The sequence below is a fragment of the Pantherophis guttatus genome, chromosome 6, assembly GCF_059756535.1.
Source record: "Pantherophis guttatus breed Tessera chromosome 6, ASM5975653v1, whole genome shotgun sequence".
Lineage (NCBI taxonomy): Eukaryota > Metazoa > Chordata > Lepidosauria > Squamata > Colubridae > Pantherophis > Pantherophis guttatus.
Genome location: NC_142068.1, coordinates 58,351,429 through 58,366,518, shown reverse-complemented (window position 1 = coordinate 58,366,518; position 15,090 = coordinate 58,351,429). Strand labels below are relative to the sequence as shown.

The 15,090-nt window shown below is 38.0% G+C and overlaps 1 protein-coding gene across 9 annotated transcripts in view; it reads right to left on the bottom strand.

The window, feature by feature from the left end:
- TACC2 (transforming acidic coiled-coil containing protein 2) overlaps positions 1 to 15,090 on the bottom strand; it is a 169,213-nt gene that overhangs the window by 95,856 nt on the left and 58,267 nt on the right. For all 9 annotated transcript variants that reach the window (XM_087872969.1, XM_034436372.3, XM_034436374.3 and 6 more), the window contains one exon: positions 5,712 to 5,831. In XM_087872969.1, coding sequence (XP_087729095.1) covers positions 5,712 to 5,831 — 120 coding nt within the window. The remainder of the gene's footprint in view (positions 1 to 5,711; positions 5,832 to 15,090) is intronic.

The window sequence follows — 15,090 nt, the reverse complement described above, 5'->3', positions numbered from 1 at the left end:
AAAACGAGATCCAAGAGCATTCATAATAACAACAACAAAACTATTTTCACATCTGGTTATAATATTATGAGTACACTCTCAGACAATACTTAAGTAGGAAGCTTATAGGAAAAATATTACAAATTAAATGAACTAATTTCTCGATTCCTATTTGCAGAAATGTCTTGAATATATCAGCGTTTTTCTACATTCCACCATATAAAGCATTTCAATGAATCCTGTGAGAAAATGCCATCTCCAAGATTTATTCCAAGAAGAAAAATAATGAGTTTTACATATGCTGAAATAAATTAAAATTAATACTTAATTCACACTGGGTGGTTCCAGATCAGGATGAGGACCATCCCTTCTGCTTCTTACTACGGTTGCCCATCTAGTTCCACTAATGTCAATATAGATTATTTCAGTGAGAAAGTGTGGTTTCTCACTGAAACTACCGTATTTTTCAGAGTATAAGACGCACCTTTTTCCTCAAAAAAAGAGAGTGAAAATCTGGGTGCGTCTTATACTCTGAATGTAGCCCGCCCAGCTTCTCAAACGGAAGTTTCAGAGGCTGAAAAAAGCATCAGAAAAGAAGCTTCAGAAAAGAAGCCCCCAAATACAGCTTCAGAAAAGAAGCCCCAAACAGAGCTTTGTTTCAGAGGCTTTCAGAGGCAGGAAAAAAAGTTTTTTCTGAAACAGAGTTTCAGAAGTTTCAGAGGCAGAAAAAAGCACACACAAAAAAAGCAAAGCAAATTCTAAAAAAGAAATGGTGGACTAGGGGGAGGTGGCTTTTAATGGCATGTGCATTAGTCAGTTGTGAAATACACAATTGACATTTTGTAACCCATGCTTATCCTTCTATGCATTGTTTATAAAAATAAATAGGTTTGCCCACCTAAAGAAAAAGAGAAATATTTTGGATATGCATTATTTCAAGTTGGACTGGAGGCTAAAATATATAAAGAACGGTTGCTGGAATTGGGTATTTCTAGTTTAATGAAAAGAAGGACTCAGAGTGACATGATAGCAGTGTTCCAATATCTCAGGGGCTGCCACAAAGAAGTGGTAGTCAAACTATTGCTCAAAGCACCTGAGAGTAGAACAAGAAGCAATGGGTGGAAACTAATCAAGGAGAGAAGCAATTTAGAACTAAGGAGAAATTTTCTGACAGTTAGAACAATTAATAAGTGGAACAACTTGCCTGCAGAAGTTGTGAATGCTCCAACACTGAAAATTTTTAAGAAGATGTTGGATAACCATTTGTCTGATGTGTTGTAGGGTTTCCTGCCTGGGGAGGGTGTTGGACTAGAAGACTTCCAAGGTCCCTTCCAACTCTATTATTCTTTCTATTCTATACCTCCAGGGTCCCTTCCAACTATTCTATTTTATTCCTATCCCTATTCCATTCTAATAGCATCCTGATATGGAGTTAATTTCTGTTACTTTGAAGTTCATTCCATACATTTGGAGATAAGTGCAATTTAGTTTCCAAGGTTATTCTTGATAAAATAACAGAATAAGCATGGGAAATCCTTACATTTCTGACCCACAACACAACTTTTGGGCATGCAGAAAAGATGCTGTGATAAACAGCATTAATGCTAGTGTTGATGCTCGGCCATCTGCCAAGAGTCCCATCTTGTACTGTCCTCAGAAGAGCACTTGAAGAAGCTCAATTATGATTTTCAGGAAAGGCTTTCCAATGGTGTTTTCAGAAGTCACTGCTAAAATTGATAGTCACAGGGAATCCCAAGAAGACAAAGTTTCTCATTCTGGAAATACTTATAGAAATGTTATAGAAATGTTGATCTATTTAAGTAATGATGCTCTTGAGTTGTCTACAACTCCTAGTTAATTCATAAACACATTTTTGCAATTTGCTTTAATGTTCAGGAAATTGTTGTCATTGGCTTGACTTCCTATTCTAGTATCCAGCCTTAGTATTCCTTGGTGATCACCTATCCAAGAAATAATTAACCTTCCAAGCCCAAACAATGTTGGCCAGATGCCACTACTGAGATTACTTTTTCCCCAATGTATGACACATTCAGATGAAATATCAGGCATGGCAATCCAAACAGAATTTGTGTAAGAGTAGATATATATTCAAATGACTATTATACTCTGTTTTTCCCAAAATAAGACATCCCCTGATAATAAACCCAATCGGGCTTTTGAGCGCATGGCAATAAGGCCAAGTGCTTATTTCAGGGTTCAAAAAAAAAAGGAAAAAAAATAAGCGTCATATTTTTAGGGAAACACGATATTACACAAGCAGCACAATACTCCATTATCAATGAAGAAAGAAGGTTCCTCTGACGTAACGTAAGAGTAGGAGAAAAAGATTCAGGCAATTTTTATTGAGATAATGATTTTAAAATGAAATCAGCGCACTGTTCTTTTTTAACCTTAATAAATCTTGCTAAAAACCATTTTGTGGGAATAACATTAGGAAAAAAATTCATATACCTACACCTGGGTAATTTGTTAGTAATTATTAGCCCAAATGAGCATACCCAGTTTTATCTTAATTGTTTCCATTTGCCACGAAATATCGGGGTGGGTGGCCGGACTAAATTCTTTGTATTCTTTGTTTGTTGTTTTCTAACTTATAGTTGCTGAACAGGATAGGAGCTAGTTTAGAACAGTACAACGTACCAGGAAGAAGGGAGAAGTTGATTTGTTCTTCCTGTTTTTCCCCCAAAGAATTCATCTTTGGATTCAGACATGTGTTCAATGTCACACTCCCTTGGAAAAGAACTCTTTCAAAAGATTTTCATTTGTTCTCTATTAGAACCAAATTCAGAATATTACAATTTACATAAAGAGGGCTTCTTGAATGGCTGGAAAAATATATTAAGAGAGTCTCTTCAGGACCAGAAAGAAGGACTTCATCTTGATTTAGTCCAGGATTTGGACATGCAATTTGGACATTTAACATGCAGAATTTCCCTTGCCTTTCCTACTGTGCTGAATGATATGTTATTACTGGGATTGGGAAATGGTATATAGGTTTTAGAAGCAGAATAGTTTACATCTTCACTGGATAGATAGAAGGACAGCACCTGAGTCCTCCTAATATACACTTCCATTTAGCAAAACAGGACTTTTTTCCCAGACTAATACATATTCAGTACATATCAGAATTGCAGCTCAGCTTTTATGGATAAGCAGTAAAACACAACCATAAAAAAGACTGATAATGTAAGGAGAAGGCGGCTGCAATTTATTATCAAAGCAGCTATAAATCAGAAATTGCTGAAGCATTTTTGGACAGCTTTAGTGTAGAATCAGAGAACACAGTAAGGAAAAGCCAATGGAAGAAACAGCTGGAAAATATGCTATATAAATAGGGCAATTTTAACTTGTGTTACAGAACACCTTCTGGATAATTCTTATACAACTGGGAGGAAAAAAAACCACAAAGCAATGTGACTGTACAAGATAATGAGCTTAAACAATGACATAAGGATGATGAAAGTAAAAATGAGATCATTATTCCAGGAACAATATTTCTTAATATGTCCAAATATTTTCCCCCCAAAATCTTCTCCCTTGTTTCTACAGTCATAAGGTTTTCACTTTAGAAATGACCCTTTCCTATGCAAACAGTATAGGAAAAGTTCAGTAAATGCATGTCTTTCATCCTGAGTTCACTACATGTGAAAATAAAGTTTATTTGATCCGATACCTTGTTCAAAGCTGCGGCAACTACTGATTAGTATTTCCAAATGAATAGCCTGCATTTCATTATATTCATTTGCAGAATGAAACTAGTGTTTCTTAAGTTATCAACTTTTTTTTATTGTTTCTAGTATTTTTAATGGGTCAGAAAAGCATTACATAACCATTCAGACCTACCAGCTGGTAACAATGCTTTTAAAATATCCATCTGCAAATACAGAATTGCTCAGGCTAATGAATGATGAATTAGTGTTAAGTAGGGAATTGACCCACCCCAGGTTTCTCCTCTTTCCAGCACTCGCCTGGGAGTTCTTAGTTCCACAAATCTATTGTCAGGATAAGCACTACAACAGGGCAAAATTGCTTTCACTAAAACATAATGCTGACTAAAATGGTAAGTGCATATGACTGTAACTTTATTGACTGTTTATTATAATGTAAAAATCTGTTAAGAGTCCTAAAAGCCATCAAGTTTGTATTCAATGAATGAAAAATGTTCCTATTGCTTACTTGGCTCTATTCTTCTCTTTCACAGCTACATAGAAAAGACCATTCTTAATAGCCAATTCTTAATTGCCTTTGTCAAGATTTAGCACAGTCAACGGAGAAACTACTGATTTTTTTTATGTGTCTGAAAGCCATAGTCCCATCCAATACAGAAACATGATATGAGATTATGGCCCTAGGGATCTATGAGCAGATGGTGCACATATACAATATGACAATACATTTGTGGGCTGTGATTTTGCTACTACTACTGAAAAGCATTATGTGTAGTAGGCTCTTACCAGGCTGTTAAGCTAGGAAGTCAAGGATCCAATCTATTAGAATTATTTCAAGCATTTTCCAGGATTAAATTACTTCTATGACAGTTTATCAAATACAGTAGCAGCAGTGTTCTCTAAATATTACTGTCTTTCCTACAAATCACTCAATTATGAGCTATGCTGAAGCTTGAGTGACACCATAAAGTCTTCAAAACACTGCTTCAGAAGCATTTCACTTATTTCAAATCTAAAGCATCTCCATAAAAGATTTTCCCTAGTTTTGCCTAAATCTTCTACTTCAGGTTTTAAAAAGAACAAAAATCCCCAAACCAGAATTTTTCTACAGCTACCCCAATTGTTTCTCTCACACACTAAGAAATAAAGTGTCATTCTATGTAGCTCTTCATCTTTTCAAGAAATACTGGATAAAATAGACTTGTGTGTCTCTTACTGGTAAAAACACATCTCCAAAGTTTTAATATTTTGTTTTGTTTAGTATGTTATTTTACAGGAATACAGGAACTAAGGAAGCAAACTACTGATTACCAAATATTTCTGTAAAGCTCCTTGAAGTTAATAAAACCACAGAATTGTTTTTTTCCGATTCAAATGTGCTTGATTTTCAGAGGCTGCCCGAAAAAGTCCCTGCAGTTTTATTGGGAAGATTTTTCAGAAGTGGTTTGCCATTGCCTCCTTCCTAGGACAATAACTGGCCCACAGTTCTAATGTAAGATTAGAACTCACAGCCTCCCAGTTTAGGCCCTGAGGCCTTAACCACTACCCCAAATTGGCTCTTTCAGAAATTTCTTTTTTTTAAAAAAATACAAATCTTTCTCATAACATTTATTCTGGAGAATGTTCAAAATTTTTCTAGGGAGTAAAATATCACTTCTACAAAACAATAAAGAATCAGACACTTAGGGAAAAAGAAAATCTAGGAATGATCAATTAGAATCAAACAACCCTAAAATATGATAAAAATAAAATATAGTAATTCAAAAATGCAACTGCACACAAGGACAAACAAGAAGGGGCCATCGATAAAATGCAGGAACACAACATAATTGATGAGTATGAATCTGTGTTAATTTGACAAATTCTGTTTCCCTCAGGACGGTCCATAGCAATTCAGGACATGCTAGAAGTACCATGCTAAGACAACTCTATCACAGCTGCCTTAACTTTGTGTCACTTAAATAAAGACACTGAACCAATTAGCACATTCAATATATCCTTGTTCACACAGGTCTTAAAACTACAGTTAATATCTTATCCTACCTTGCTGTGATCAGCTCAGTAGCATCAAGAGTAGCAGCATCACAGAGGACTGTGGTCAGTGGTTTTTTGAAAGAATCCACATCAGGCTCCAATTTAATGGAAACATCAGGAACATAAGAACTGGGCAGAAACAAATGGAAATATATTAGAATATATTTTCTGAAAAAAGGTGTTTTTAGAATATCGCATCAACAGATGACAAACATTGCTGTCAAGGATTAGTACTAATAATTACTTCAGTGTGGTCAAAAGTTATTTCTTTTTCAATATGTTTTTTATTGTTAGCTTTCTGTAACCTTCTCCAAAAGCTCTCCTATCTGGTAGCCAGAAGTGATTTTCCAACAAGGTGTATCTCTTTTGTAGAAGAGTTTTCATAAATTTCAAAACCATCATTCAGATCCAAAAGACAACCCGAAAATTTAGGTTATATTTCTGCTGTCTTTTCATATTGGAAAATCCCATTAAATTTGGCTGACAATGTAATTCTAAAAATATTAATGCAGTGCTCAAGTTTGTCTTTATAAATGTATGACTGGAATGAAGAAAGAAAAAAGTTTTCTAAATGGATCAGGCTAAGCAGATCTATAAATATAATTGAAAAGAGATAAAAATCCTAAATAAATTAATAAACCTAGAATAAAGATTTAATTTTAGGTTTCTTGAAATGCCACACACTAGAGGGATAACAGATAATACTGCTAGATCAAGCCAATATCAACATAACCACAGCAATCCAGGTTACAAGAAAGTAAATGTTGGAATAGACCAGTGATGGCTAACCTTTTTGCCATCAAGTGCCAAAAGCTGGGGAAGTGTGGGGTGGTTGCACAGGCACGTGCCCACACCTATAAATCTATGTGCCCTGCCCCCCCATGAATGTGCGCGCAACCCCCCTGCTCCCGCCGCTTTTGGCATGTGATGGCCTGGTGGGCCCGGTAGGGCCGTTTTTTTCCCTCCCCAGGCTCCAGAGGCTTTCTAGGAGCCTGGGGAGGGCCAAAACAGCCTTTCCCACCACTCCGGAGGCCAGAAACACTTCCGGTGGGCCCAGAAGACCCAAAGCGCATGCGTGCTGGAGCTGAGCTAAGGCAACGCTAGCGTGCCCACCAATATGGCTCAGTGTGCCACCTGTGGCACGCGTGCCATAGGTTCGCCATCATGGGAATAGACCATGCAAACATAACTTTATTAAGAATTGTTTATAACTACCATGTTTTCCCGAAAATACAACATGTCCCGAAAATAAGGCCAAGCCTGATTTTTGGGGTGGGCATAAATATACGCCTTCTGCTGAAAATAAGTGAAGGGGTGGGCGTGGCCAGCAGCCCTTCCCTTCCCCAGTCACCTCCTGGAGGTTCAGTCCCATAATTGCTGCCCGTTGATCAGCTGAGCCAGAGAGGGCCGTGCAACTCGGTCCAGATCTCCAGAGCACCTTTTCCCATCAATCTTTATTTATTTGGGATCACAGCACAGACCCACATCCCCAAAATGTTCCATCCAAAGCCTTCAGCCTTGCAATCCTGGCAGGGGCATCTGTGCTGCAATCCCAAGTAAAGAAAGATCGGCAGGAAAAAATGGGGGAGGGGGATTTTCCTGCAGCCTGTCCTTTCTTTGGGATCATAGCACAGACACCCCTGCCAGGATTGCAAGACTGAAGGCTTCGAATGGAGCATTTTGGGGATGGGTGTCTGTGCTGCGATCCCAAAGAAAGGACAGGCTGTAGGAAAATCCACCACCTTTTTTTCCTTCCAATTGTTCTTTACTTGGGATCACAGCATAGACAGCCATCCCCAAAATGCTCCATCCAAAGCCTTCAGCCTTGCAATCCTGGCAGGGGATCTGTGCTATGATCCCAAAGAAAGAACGGGGTGTGTGTGTGTGTGTGTGTGTGTGTGTGTGTGTGTGTGTGTGTGAGAGAGAGAGAGAGAGAGAGAGAGAGAGAGAGAGACAGAGACAGAGACAGAGACAGAGACAGAGACAGAGACAGAGACAGAGACAGAGACAGAGACAGAGAGAGAGGTCCGATCCAACCTCGTGGAGTTATCCAGGGCTGGCAGCAATGTTCTCTCCATTCCCCCCACCCCACATACACAGAGGTCCCTCACCCCCCCCCAAAAAAACCTCCCAAGGCAGCCACATCCCTTCACTAACCTGCATTCCAGCTCCGTTCTCCACAAACGTTCTTGCCCTCCATATGCAGAACGGAGAACGGAGAACGTTCTCCGTTCTCCTGTTCTTGCCCTCCATATGCAGGGCAAGAAAAGTCTGTGAGACTACAGTAAAAACACCTTCCAACTTCGCGAGATTTTTTTTTCTTCATGAGAAGTTGGAAGGTCTGAACTACCGGTATTTTTTTTATCCTAGTCCAACAGACTACTTTTCTTGTCCTGAACGCACAGCAGAGAATGGAGCTGGGAAGCAGGTTAGTGAAGGGATGTGGCTACCCTGGAAGGGAGGGTGAGGGTGAGGGTTGGCATGGGTGGACTGGCTGAAGGGCCTTCAGGTAAGCCGATGCAGGGCCTTGGGGCAGCTCTGCAGCCCCTGCCTGGCTTTGTCCTCCACCCCCCACCACAGCTTTGCTTCATTCTTCTTTGCAATGTGCAGCCTCTCACAGTAAGGAGAATTGCAGGCAATTCTCGTTACTGTGAGAGGCTGCACATTGCTTCTGGGCAGGGGAGGCTTGGTCCTCTTATCCGGTTCCCCTCCACCATTTCTCTTTTTCTCGCTCTCTCTGTCGCTCACACACACACAAAGAGATATTTGAACTCTTGAACTGCTGTGCACTTTTTGGCCAGAGGAAGACGAAGCGGGTGAAAAATGTTTGGGCGCCCGATAGGCACCGGCCTACATTGTCAAATATTTGGGCTGCTGAGCACCGACCAGTCTTGGACCTGGCTGGACATGGAACTCCAGCAGGAAAGCGTCTCCTTTGGGCTACTGAGCACCAACCTGCATGCCTATTCGGTGCTGCAGGAGTCGGGCTACAGCTATGCTGAGCCAGGCGCTTTTCGGGCCCTGGCCCTGGTGGCTGCTGCAACTCTCATGCCAGCTCTGCGCACAGCTCGCCTGAGAGCTGCAGCACCCACCAGACCCAGGATTGTAGCCTGGCACCTGCAGCACCAAGTAGGCATTCAGGCTGGCACTCAGTAGCCCAAAGGAGACACTTTCCTGCCAGAGTTCCATGTCCAGCGGTTCCCAAGACTGCCCGATTCTCAACCAGCTGGCTGCATGATAGGAGGGTTGCTTCCTGCCCACCTGAAAGAGAGGCTGGATAAGGGTTAAGGGGCTTTCCCACCCAAGACACTCTCAAGTGCCGGGCTGCAGGCTCCACCGCACGGAGCCTCAAAGCTCTTGGCAACCGATTGAGGTAAGACTGTTCTTGAAGGGGGCGCAAGATGCATGGGGCCGCCTGCTGCTTTTGCAGCCTCAATCAACTCGTTTTAAATAATAATTTTTAAAGAGCAACTGTGATCTTTGTCCCGCAGCGGCTCGTCCTCCGACCTGCTGTTGACTCACCAACAATCCCAATATTGCAGAATATATAGCCTCATGCTACATGACTAAGTTCCATTTCATGCTGAATAAACTAAATTATTAATGTATCTTAAATAGAAAACTATCTTTGGATATATTTTTACTCCAAAAGCACTTTATTAAAATAAATTTAATAAAAAATTAAAAAATCCAATTTAAATTAAAAAAAACCTGATTTTTTTATTTTTTTTAAAAAAATCATTGATTTTCATCCACCCTGCCAATAATGTATCTCAGACTGAAGTGATCATAGTCCCAAACATACAAAACAGCTTAATAATCTATTTTAAAAAATTGAAACAACAGTAAATATTTTAAAATACTTGCATACAAAATGTTTAAAAATTAGAAGTATCTTAGATTCGCATTCTACTTCTCCACCAAAGCGGTTACACATAGATTTCTTCACAAATGACCTCATTTGCTGTGTGGAAGTAGCCTGGTTAGTTCAAGTTAAGAGTTTTCTAAAAACAGAATATAACTTTTCTTATGTTTCTGCTTGCTAGAAACATTGGGAAGTCTATCAACTTTTTAACACAGTTGACATTTTCTGATTCCAATATATTCTAAATTGATTTGATAGACTGAAATTGGGCAGCCAATACATTTAAGTAAATAATAATGGGGACATGGGGACTCATGTGGTTAGGATGCTGATTCAGAAGACCATTGGGAGGTGACAACTTGGCAGTTCAAAAACTCGAGAGTGTGAGCCTTATGACAGAATCAGCTCCCGTTAATTTGTTCCAGTTCCTGCCCAGCTAGCAGTTCGAAAGCATGAAAAATGCAGGTAGATAAATAGGTACCACATTGGTGGGAAAATACCAGGAACATGAAAGGATACTACTTGGGTATCCCCTGAGCAATGGTGATGTCACCGGCTAATCCTTTCAATTTCAAATCCAACCAAGGTGCTTCTGACACAAACGTAGTAGTAGTAGTAACAAAAAAAATAATAAACTCATCAAATTTGAGTTCAGTTAAATACTTCAGTGAAACAAATATATTTTAAACCCTTAAAAAACAGATTAGTATTTGCTCACAGAGAGACAGGATGTACTACACAAATACAATTTTTGGAGAAAAAAAATATAAAGCAATACTTGATCAATGTTAATCTCTCAGCACATGAATACCAAGGAAGAGTTGGTACAAAATGTCTTTCCAATTATGCTTAAGACTCATGAGACTGAAATAATCAGGAAAAATGTCACAGTTTAATGGCTAGCTGCTTAATGACAGTTGAAATATGCACAATATACTGTATTCAACAGATCAGTTGGTTCAACCTCTAAATCACTGGTGGCATAATCAACAGCAAATATCTGAGTCAACGTGGGATGATAACATACACAAAGCAATCTGAGGTAATTTTAAGCTTTTGAGAATACAATGAGACATAAGCTATATACCCAAGAGGCTTCTAAATGCTATGGGTTGAAGTTTGAATTTACTATATATTCACAAGATTATGGATAGAAACACAAATATGCAAATATGCTTGCAACACACAACACTCTTCCACATCTGCCATAGTAACCACAAGTCATTTTTTTCTCTACATACCATATTGACTTAAAATAATTATTAACACAAGATGGCTCATTCCACATTTCCTGCCGTTGAAGTCGGGCAATATATTTCAGCATTCTAAACTATCCATTATTTGGTAGTTAAATGGGTTTTAAAGTATGCTGCTTCACTCAGTTCATAGTGTAAATAACATTGCAGGATCTACAGTAAGGCAACATTCTTATAGAAATAGATTTCTATGGTACAACAAGGCAAGCTAGAGGAAATCTATAGATTGCCTTGTGGCTATGTATAGATGGTCTTTTACACAATGCTATTTTCCACAAAGTTTAGTACATTATATAGACTCATGTTTTAGACTTCCATAATTTCCTAACAAACTGGGAAATGGTTATACCCTTATTTTTTGTGGTAGAGCATAGACTCAGAAGACTTGAAGAACCATTCAGTCCTCAGAATCACTGTTTAAAGAATGTCCTAATTAGATTCTTTGGGCAACTATATTTTCTTCATGCAAACACTTCCCATGATTTTTCTTGATCTAACTCAGTGAGATAATGTATTTTATGAAAGCTTGCTATTATGCCTTGCTGCAATGAAGGCAGTCTCCAGGGGTGTATTGTGCTGCTGCCATAAAATATTATGTTGGACATATTTTGCCTTGATCAATCAAACTTTTCTTTGTAATGAAATCCATATCAAATGAAGCAATGGACCACAATCAACCCACCCTCGCTGAGGTGATGTGGGGTACCTCAGCGCTTTACCAAATCACTTTACCCCTTTCTTGTTGATCTGCAAAGATCTGTGCAGTCCTATGATTGATGATATAATGATGAAAAATTCAAAGATTAAAAAAAAGTAACACAAGGCATGGATTGTCAGGAAATATGGTTATTTAATGCTCATACTTTCCTTTTAAAAATGTGCATCACTTGTTTAAATAAGGCTTTTTCCAAATGAATTAAGCCAGCGTGATCTAATATATTTCACTAAGAGCCATACTGATCTAAATGCTAATATTTATTATTTAATATTTTTAGTTTAGAATAAAAACTACTCTGGAGTTTAGGAATTCTGCTTAGAGTCACCAAGAAGATGAAGGTTGCAGATGAATGTTAAATTACGTAAAGTTATTTTCAACTTCTGTTTACATTTCTGTTTATTTAGACAACAAAACGTTTCCAGAAGTTCTAATGAGCTACCCAGGCTTAGATTAAAACAATGTACAATGTACTATTAGCTAAGAATACATTTAAGCAGCAGTAGCACAGCTGGCATGAAATTTTGGTTTAGTTAGGGATTTGCTGCAGCCCACAAACAGTTGTCTTCTTCACTCATATCTCTGCCATCTAAGGCTTAAAAAGAAATATCAGCAAAGGCTAGGAGTATGCAGATTAAATTTAGAAGATCAGAGCAAACTACGGGGGTAGTAATGATAGCAGCGAGGAGACTCGCCCAAGTAATATAGTGAGCACATGGACAGAGAGGTAAAAATAGTGGCCTTATAAATTCCTCAATTTTCACCAAGTTCTCTTCCTTAACTTTAAACAAAATGCTGATATTGATTTTGAAAATGTAAAATGCAATTTATATCACTATATGTTAAATACAGTAACTAAAACAACATGGAGATGGGGGAGGCGAAGTACTCATTTTTTTTTTTGGTTCATTGAAATAATAGTCTTCAAACAAAGGATATTTGGGTTCCAAAATCTAAACTCTGGTAAAGTGGACCCTTTCATAATCTATAACTGAACGACCCTGACACAACTGCTAACAATCTAAACCAAGAACAGACTAAACTACATATAATTTTTCTTCACTGCATTACTGACAGCAAAAACATATGATGGTGTGTGATGCTGCTTTGGATGCTGAATTTTTATTTGTCAGACAGTAAGCTTGCTTCTTTTTTCTTTTTAAAGACCCACTGTGCAGATTTTCATTTTTACTGTGAACTTTTTACTGTGGTAACATTTATTTTGATATTTTATTGACATTTTGTAAACAAAATGTTTTTGAGTGTCCTGTAGATCAGTGTTCTCTCAACCTTTTGCTCATGATGGACCCCCTTTAAATACCTTTTGTGGCCACGGACCATGGCCATGGACTCCCAAGACTTAAGATTTAAATCATAACATTTCTTCAAGCCTTTGTGGACCCCCAGTGATAACATCATGACCCCCTCAGGGGTGCAGTACGTAGAAAACCACTGCTGTAGATTCCTGGTGAAATAATCGATTGTCTCAAACTCTTGAACTTAATATACTGAAACACACACACAAACACAAACTACAATTAAAAGAAGAAACTTGTCACTGTCCTTGTCCTACTGTTCCTTGTAATGTAATAGTTTAATAATACTTGAACTCGATTCTAGAATTTATAGTTCCAAGGATTCTTAGAAGATTAACAAAAACCTGGAAGTAGCAAGTAAGACATACAGTATAAGGTCAAATCTGTTAGATACAAAGCATTTAGAAAGTAGAGTAGATCAAAAGGATGGCTGCTTTAATCTCTTTCTTAAACATTTCTTACAAAGAGCAGTTCACTACTTGCAAGGTAATTAGGCCCATTATTGAATAGAATTTACATAATTTCTTTTCCCCAATGAGAAGTGCCTCAGTCAGTGATACCTAAACAAGCTTTTTAAAGAGAGTTTATAATTTCCCTTTTTTTCCTAAAAAAAATCTCAGTCGTATGGAAATGTTAATCATGTTCTATGATGTATTCTCAGCCAACAAAGGAAAGCTAATAATATGTGGGGACTCTGTTGTTTAACCTAGCATGTCTAAAAAACAGAGCAAAATAAACACAAGCCCCTCTATTGCAAAAAATCTGCCTCACAGATACATGTAGGTTCAGACAAGGAAATGATCAAAAAGTAATTTGGAGTAAAAATTACATTTAAGTCATTTTCATATATGCTTTGTTCAATTTTAGCTTAGTGCATGGTATGAACTTTGACCTATAATTTGGAAATCATGGTTTTTTCATATTATGAGAATGTTTTAGAGAATTTGAGGAAAAGCCTGAGAAAGAATATGTAGTTAATTCCCATCAGTTTATACAAAGTTATTTAAAATATGCAGGTATCTTAATTTAACTCTAAAGCCCATGTAATAGATACAGAGTATGTAAAATTTATATTTTTAAAACTATTTTGTATAATATAGAACAGGGGTGTCAAACTCACGGCCGACGGGCTGGATTCATCACGCACTGCCATGCCTACCCCCATTTTAGCAAAAAGGAGTTCTGAAACATCATGTGATGACAATGTGTCGTCGCAAGTTTGACACCCCTGAGCTAGAACTTTCAAATGTGTTCAATTTCAATTCCACACTGATTTATGGATAAGGAAAGTTAATATTAATGCATTTGGAGAACAAGAAGTTGGAAAAAACAGGTCTCTATTTTTTTTTCAGCCTTAGCTGTTAGAAAAGTAATAAGCAATCTATCCCAACTCTGTAAACTTTTAGCATAGCCTAGTGTGGCAGATAAAATAACTGAGTACGCACTTCAGAGATTAGATAATTTTTAAAGAAAACATGTCTTAAAACTATCTGAAACTATCCAGAAAAGCCAAGAAAAGCATCAATTTTCTTCCTTTCTCCTATATGTGTGTTTTCATAATATACAAAGCATAATCGAACTCGTTCACTACAATTCACAAAAGTATCTAGTCAAAAACATAATGTTTATACCAATGCACTCAAATAATACCTAAGGATTATTTTGTGAAAAAACAGCCCTGTCAAATTCAGTGTACAACATAAGAAACATAAGAAGAAATGCTTTTGTAGTGCAGACATCATCCTTAAGGGGCATTTGAGAAATCTCTGGCTGTCTCTGTATGCTAATAAAATTTTTGCCAACTATATCTGTACACAAGGAAACGGTACAGGACAACAAGTGTAGTTTATGGCAATGTCATCCTGAAAAAGATTTCTATTTCTTATCAGTTTAATAAAATACACAGTGAATAGACTTACAAAAAAACATGTATAGTCTAAATATACTGTGTTTCCCTGTCTTATATTTTTTTGAACCCTGAAATAAGCGCTTGGCCTTATTTTTGGGGATGTCTTATTACTTTGGGGTACGTGGAGCAAGATGGGGGTCCTCTTGACGTCTTACCTGATTTTCAGCTCTGTCTCCCTAAGCCTAACCAGAGCAAATGGCGGGGTCCAGCTGTGCATGCGTTTAAATAGTTTCGGGGAGGGCTTATTTTCAGGGAGAGCTTATTTTCGGGGGGGTGCTTATTTTAGCGCATGCGCTCAAAAGCCCAATTGGGCTTATTATCAGGGAA